Source organism: Pyxicephalus adspersus, chromosome 8, assembly GCF_032062135.1.
Source record: "Pyxicephalus adspersus chromosome 8, UCB_Pads_2.0, whole genome shotgun sequence".
Classification (NCBI taxonomy): Eukaryota; Metazoa; Chordata; class Amphibia; order Anura; family Pyxicephalidae; genus Pyxicephalus; species Pyxicephalus adspersus.
Genome location: NC_092865.1, coordinates 55,597,423 through 55,605,272, shown reverse-complemented (window position 1 = coordinate 55,605,272; position 7,850 = coordinate 55,597,423). Strand labels below are relative to the sequence as shown.

Sequence of the window (7,850 nt, the reverse complement as noted above, 5' to 3'; positions counted from 1 at the left end):
GTTTGTGTCAATGCTCACAAGGAACATGCCAATAGAGAATAGAATGACCAAAGGATAGGCCCATCATTGTTCTGCTTCTCCTATCATTGGCTGGGAAAGGAACAAGACCTCTATGTAATACTGAACTCAAACAAGGAAATATCAGGATGGGAAACTGGATGAAAAAGAATAGAAAGCTTAAACATCTAAAACAGCTCCCTTTTCAAAACTGCAAATTGGCCAATAAACCAAGATTTGACCTCTAGCACTATGACGTACCTGCAGTTCCCAATCCGGTGCTGAGTGACAGGCGTAGTTTTCCCCCGCTGTGCTTGAACCTCTCAGCCAAGGCTTTCTTTATAAGCTGGAACGAGCAGTCTCTGTGGAAGACCGGCAGCTCCAGGTTCTGCATACACTGCACTATACGATTCCTCTCTTCCAATGTGATCAGCCCAATTTCATGTGACACGTACGTCATGAAGGCCATGTCAATGTTCACCGCCTCCCCATGCATGAGGGCTGGCAACAAATTCTGTAATGGAAAATGTATAGTTATATAACACAGTCATGTCAATTCTTTAGCTTGGGTAATTTCTAAGTTGCAGATTTCAGTTTACACATCATAAGTTTTTGAACTTCTGTATATTGCCTTACAGCAAACTAATTCCAGGCCATTGACTTACAAGCATTGAATTTAGAGTCATCCAGCCAACAAAAACCTTCCTAAAATGGCACTTTGGTTCTTCCAAATTTTTCTACTTTACACCTCAATGTTTATGGCTCAATCTGAGGTTAATTTACTAAGAGGGTGTTCACAATGGAAAGGATCCACTGAATACAGAAAATAAGGTAAAGGGGTGTCCACTTCATTTACCTAATCATCTGCTGGCCCGAATCCAGTTTTGTAAATTTTCTTTGCAGATAGTTTGGGCTTCCTTTAAATGGGGCGAATAATATTTGATTAGCTCTATAGCCTGCCTGGTATTAGTATACTGTGATCCAATTTTTACAATTTAAAAATGCACATTGTTTGTTTAAATCACAAAGTTGCCTAATATAGATTAGGTTTTATTATTGTAATAGATGAGTACTATTTAATTAATCTTACCATTTCTAGCTCCGGACTTATGACGTGTCCATAATCCACCAGTCGGTCCAGGTCATCTTCCCACAGGTTTGGGGCGAGTTCTTCCAACATAGTTTGAATGGCCAGTCTTGTGGTTTTTAAGGCAGCATCGTCATTGCAGTCAAGGACATTTGTAGACTGGAACTTTGAGTCTAAAAGGTATTTGCCATGCTTTTCTAGTATTTGAAACAACCCCTTGTGCTTCATTAGAGCCATCTGAAAAAAAAGTGTAGAATTGTAATCTTAATAGACAATACAAGTAGATAAACAAAAAGACAGTACATAAATACATATATGGATATTTGCAATATTTTTAGTATTCATTTTGCATTGATTACAGAAATGGGGAGATTTTCTGTCTTACAAAACACAGTAGGAAATGAGAGAATTCCTTCAAATTGTAGAAAATGCCCTCTATGATAGTTTCCCCACCTATTCCGGTGACAACTCCATTATGTAAGAAAAACCATCTAGATATTTGAAAAGTTCTTATGGAAGCTGCCATCTAAAACTACAACGCATTGAATTATTACTATATTTAGCCAATTAGCAATCATGAAATTACCTTTAAAATTTCCCCAAGGCCATTAGATATATGACGTCGTGGAATGGTCTGGATAAAGGACCTGTCGAGGAAGGTGGCTATTGGTGGGGTGTAGCTTCCTAACTTGTTCTTACAATTGCAGAAGTTAACCCCATTTTTAGCTCCCACGCTGGCATCCACATAGGACAAAAGGGTGGTAGGTACTCGGATGTATGGTGTACGGCGCCTGTAAAGTGAGGCTGCCAGGCCCACAGCGTCCAAGCATACCCCTCCTCCGATGGCAATGATCGGCTCGGTGCGCCTGTCAAGGCTGAACTTGTGGACTTCCTCCAGGATATGCAGGACGATGTCCATTGATTTGGTTTCTTCGGTGGTCTCCAGTGCGAGGATCTTGTAAACCACATTGTGGGCTTCAAAGTATTTTCTAACTTTGGAACCGTATATTTGTTCCACAGTTGCATCCATTACGACAAAGCGTTTTTGCGTTTTCTTTTGGTATTCATCTATTTCTTCTGGGTCTGACACATGGCCGTAGAGCAGGGTCTTGTTACTGGGGTTTAAAAGATTTTGAGTTTCTATCACCTTGTAGCAGAAGTAAATGGGGGCCTTCACAACCCAAGACACTCCAGACTCGGTTACTTGTTCACCTCTGTTCAAAAAATCAAAAATCAAATGTATCAATAATTACAGATACCAATAAAATACATGGTGCTGAGTAATAAGTGATTATCAAATTATGGATAATAGGAGTCATGAGGAGACATGAGTTTGTTACACACTTTACATGGGGACACAACACCATCTACTGGTGGCCAACAATAATGCACAAAAGATCATTTAGAAACAAGTGACCCATCATTACTAATTCAAAAGTACAATATATTTGAACCTGTAAAAAAAGAGAGAAAAATATATACAGACTAAAATAGACTATAAAAAAGTATAAATGTGTTTATTCACATCAGGCTGGGGTACATGTTCGAAGTCCGCCAGCACGCTCTCTATGTACTCCGAAGAGACACGGGTCAGGAAATAGAACCGTACAAGGTGGTGCTCAGTTCTGTAATGACGCATTTCGCTGTAAATTATGCCATTGTGCATTTCACCCAGAGATCCCCCAACATGTCGTTTGCAAATGACATCTCAACCTTCCCTTTCAGCTGGTTCTCAATCAGAAACTCATCCTGAAGTTTTTTTTGGCATCTCTATTGATTACTGTTTTGCATATTAGCAGTGATGGCGACACTTTGTGCCCCAGATTTATTCTCAAGTCAAAGATTTTTTTTGTATTTTTAGGTAAAAAAAGTACCGTGATTTAATACCCATTTTGCAGGTTTCCCAGTAATTTTTGTTTACAATTGCTTATGAAACATAAACCAGTTCTGCTTCATTCATTGCATTGAGATTCATTGCTGGAAGAAACACTCATTTACATAAATTCTGCACTGACCAGTAAAACTGGCTGCAAAATATGTAATGTTAACAATTTAATAAAAAAAGGTTAAGAGCTTATCTTTATGGCCTGCAGAAATGACACCATTACTATTTTAGGTTCATCTGATAAACCCATCAATTTTGTTGCATTCATAAAGGAATTAGGATAGGGCAGAAAAAAAACTGTAATTACCTAAAAAAAAAAGGCTAACCACCAAAAATGGGCATTTCATATACATATACATACCCATGCTCCCTCACTTATTTCCACCTGCAGCATGCAGGTGTTAGAACTTACAGAAGAGGCATGATGTTGTGGAACCCCTACCCTCATATGATAGTATTTGGGCCTGGCGATTGGTTGTTCAGGCCCCACATTGTCCAAAAGGAGAAGTCACATTCTCTTCCATACACTGAAGCCCCACTCTACCTTGAAGGGGGTGGGTGGGCAATGTGTAGACACTACCACTTAGACCTGAGTGGCCAAAGCAATATGACGCTGTCTCATGAAATAATCCACTGGCCTCCTACATATCCCACCAAACATTTATGACTGTTAACTAAATGTCTTCTAGTCTTGTAACTGGCAGTGGCACACAGCTTATACATTGATGCCCTGGGTTCCCATTCATTGTTGAAGGCCCCCAAGATCCACCACTGGAATGCATTATTGAACATCTTGCAGCAATGCATGGACACATTGCTGCACAAAAATGCATTTAGTGTGTGTTGTGCTGTGTTTGGCAGCCCAATTGAAGAGGTGGACTTCTAATCACAGAACATCACATTGCAAAACAGAAATTCATTTGCTTTAGGCTAACTAAAGCGTAAGCAAGTCCTTAAGTTTTAGACTAGTGATATGTGCAAGTGGTGAATAGTTTTACCACTCAAAACCCTTGAAAAAAATATTTAGTATTGACCCAAATGGATCTATATTTTATCCTTTTATCTAAAAAAGTGAAAAAAACACCACTCTGTCATACATATTCATCCACATGCAAGCTCCTAAAAAGTCTAACGGTGACAACCAGGATGGAAAATGCTTCAGTAAAATATCTAAAAGACATTTATTCAGCATTTAGATTTATTCTAATAGCCCTTTAATAAAAAATAATTGAAATATATCTGAAGGTGAAACTTTTTTTTTAAATAGGTAGATTTGTTTTTAGCATCCCGTAGACTCATTGAAGCTGATTTTGTAAAGCTCTCCAAGGTTATGGCAATGGTTATGGCAAGGTTATGGCAATTAGAGAGGATCTCTCCATAGGCAGCAATAAAAACCCAACAAGGGTTCCAAATTTTCACCGCCCTACTCCAATTTAAATTATTTTTAGGTTACATAGGTAAGCTTTAATGTTCCAAAAATGCCAGGAAAATGAATGGTAATGCAATAACTTACATTTTAGCCTGAGAGACAATAACTTGGTCTTCCTCCCAGGTGGTGGGCATTTCTTGTCTGCATTCAACGCGGCACCAGGTATTCTTCACCCGCACAAGTTGGTACTCCTTCTGCTTGTTCCTGCTGCTTCCCTCTGGTTTGGTGCCACCTCGGACTGGGGGGACTGTGAAAAGTTCACCTGCTGGCATGTCTGCTGATTGAAGTTTGCTGGCTTTTCAGTAAGTAAAAAAAGCTTTTTGAATCTTCTGGTTCCAGCCTTGGATTTGCAGTATCTTATAGGGGTTTTTAGAAAGGGAGTGGCCTTCTGTGTACGTCTCACCTGTCTGAAGTTTATACAACCCACATTGTGTAACACGCAGGGTGTGTGAACTAAAACGCTGAGGCTAGGGATTTTATTTAGATTGACAGGTTGTGTAAGGAATATTCACTGCATCACTGACAGTTCCACTTATTTAACATCAAATTCCTAACAGGATGATTATGAAAGAAGAACATTTTGTTATCTAAATCTAGGAAAATTACAAAATAAGATTTCGAGGATCTCTACCATACAAATAATGAGAATGTATAAAATATTCCATCATACAACAATTGTTTCATGGAATCAGTACATTTGATTTTATAACATTTGCAACAACAACAAAAATGCTGCTTTGCTAATGAGGTGTTTTGGGTTGGAGGAAAACATTGCTATAATACATAAGGTTAAAATATTTATTGGTAATGGGGTCCAAAACCAGAAGTGATCTGATTGCCCAGATTTTGATGTGTCTGTTTTTCACTTGCACAGTATATTTGGTATTGGAAAGGGTCCTGTTGCATGCACATTTACTGATAAGCAACATGCTAACAAGAAGAGAAAGATGACCTTATCATCTTGCTGCTCCTCTATTACGGTCCACTTATGGACTGTGGGCGGAAAGGTGACCAGGCTTCATTGCTTAGCTGCAGCAGGGAAACGTGAGGTCATCAATGTGACCATGCTGTCCGTTTAGGCTGTGTGTAACGCTTGATGGAGAGAAGTACAAACCAAACCAGCGTTTTCCTACTGACCACCGCACTAATATACTGTGATTTGTGGATATAGTAATTATAGCAGGGGTTCCCTAAGACCGGAAAGTTATTTTTGCCATGGTAAAAAGGCTGAGAAAGACTGCTTTAGAATCAAAGACTAAAGGGCACCCATATCACGTCTGCCAGGGATACCAAAGCTTTTGCCTTTCTCCCAATATTAGAAAAGCAAGAAAATCTGCTAAATAAAATAATATTATAAAATCAATGTTTACTGCAAGGGTTGAACAATATATTTTGGTGCATATAGCTGTTATCTGACTTTTTAGGACAATGGGCTTATTTTATAAAGCAGGGGATCTGAAATTTCATCAAACATTCCCTGGTGGAGAATTAATTACTGCCATTGAACCACATAGACCTAGAAGATTCCCCACCAGGGAATGTTTGAGGGTATGTCTGATTTCCTACTTTATAAATACAGTCGAATAAAAATAAAAGTAAAATGGAAACTTGGAAAAGCTGCTTTTATGTTAAGAAAGTTAATAAGTCAAACAAAAATGACACTTTCTTAGCATTTGAATTATTGAAGCTCTTCAAGATAAACTTTCATCACCCAGCGTCACCAATGAAAAGGAATCCTCTCCACTTTTAATGAGCTTAAATTAACCAGTTTAATTATATAAAACACTTCAACAGGCGGGCTATCCAGAGATTTGGATGACAACAGCTAGTCTAGAAGACTTACACTAGAGCAGTGTTTCTCAAACTTTTGACATGGGGTAACTCTTGAAATAAGTTTCAGGTCTTAGTATATTTCAGGTCACAGTATATTAGTATGTTGGTCAGTGGGAAAAGTCACCCCCACAGATAGCCAAAAAGATCATTGGTGTCACTTAAAGTGCCCTGAGAGGCACAAACTTCTTATTGCTCAGGGAACCCCGGGAGGAACACTGGTTGCACTAGATGATTGGCAACTGACATGAAAGATTGTGATTGCCTTGGGTAGAAATGTATTTTTTCCCCCATTGACATTTATCCATCTACCCTGGTTGATCAATGAATGGGACTGACTCCTGTACATTCCTATTGAGGAGTACACAGTAGGGTAATACTCACTTATCCTCCCCTCTCCATAAAACTAAATGGTGCTGTGTGTACAGCTCTTGTTTGTTCTACTGTCACTGGAAACAATCAGAAACAATGGAATATCTGCAGGACAAATCTCTCTATTACAGCCAGCAATGGGGACTTTAAAGTGCATGCTCAGCCAATACTCTTTTTGTAAAATTGTAAAGTTCTATTTGGTTCCCTCAAACATACCCTGGTGGAGAATCTTCCAGGTTAATGTGTTTCAAGAGGAGTAATTCATTCCCACCAAGGAAGGTCAGATTCCCTGTTTTATAACTAAAGCCCTAAAGTTACGTAGTTATTCATACAAAGAAATACCATTGTTAAATACGGCATCTGTCATAGTTATGTATATAACACTTTGAAGGCTCACACGTGTTCTTAAATCTTACATGTACAGACACTCCTCACCTAATGACCAAATTCCATTCTTACAGTTGAGTTTGCATTGCAAAAAAAATGTACAAAGTACTTTCATGGGGGAACCTGGGTAATCCAGCAAACCTGAAATGAATCAGATCCAGGATTGAAAACATTTTCTAACTAAAAGCAAATGATTTTTAAAAAATCCATTCCAGGTTTGCTTGAGCAAATATCATTTTGGCAAACTTTAATAGGTTCACATTAAGATGGAATAAAAAAATAAAAAAATACTACTTCCGCAGAGCTCTTGATCCCTCCACACCTGGTCTCAATTCGGTCCTGCAACATCCTTAATTCTTCTTTCGTCTAGATGCGGAGGAAGCTCTGGGTGCCATCCATCATCTTTTTGTGCCTACATCACCCATACTCGCACTGCACAGGAGCAAGATCGGGCGACATAGCCTGTTAATGTAAATGTAAAAAAAAAAAAGATTGTCAATCTCATATGCGCATGTGTGAGATTAGAACTTGCACAGAAAAGGAAAAGAAGAAAATTGCACAGAAGGAGCGCCCTGAAGCCTCCTGAGATACGTGACATATGTATCCCAGACGCTCCACTCCCATTCAGTCTTTACTGCCGTGGCAGTAAAGACAGAAGGGGAGGGGCTTCCATTTTTTTAAAGTTATTTTTGGGAAAATGTTTTTCTTAATATAAAAGGGAGCATGATATACAAGTGTTGAGAATTGCAAATTCTAATATAGTAAAAATATAGAAATTAAGTAAGAAGCAATGGCTCTTTGAGGAAACGTTAAAACTTAAGAACATATTAATAATGAAAAACAAAATATCATAGTAAAATACT

General features: G+C 38.6%; 1 protein-coding gene across 1 annotated transcript in view; it reads right to left on the bottom strand.

Annotated features, from left to right (window-relative positions):
• The window catches only part of LOC140337175 (2-epi-5-epi-valiolone synthase-like), a 6,252-nt gene extending 1,505 nt beyond the window's left edge, over nt 1-4,747 (bottom strand). The window contains exons 1-4 of the mRNA XM_072420755.1: nt 4,483-4,747; nt 1,671-2,298; nt 1,088-1,321; nt 259-511 (exon numbers count right to left, since the gene is read on the bottom strand). Of these exons, the coding sequence (XP_072276856.1) occupies nt 259-511; nt 1,088-1,321; nt 1,671-2,298; nt 4,483-4,670 (1,303 nt within the window). The 5' untranslated portion in view covers nt 4,671-4,747. The remainder of the gene's footprint in view (nt 1-258; nt 512-1,087; nt 1,322-1,670; nt 2,299-4,482) is intronic.
• Between the last annotated feature and the right edge of the window lie 3,103 nt (nt 4,748-7,850).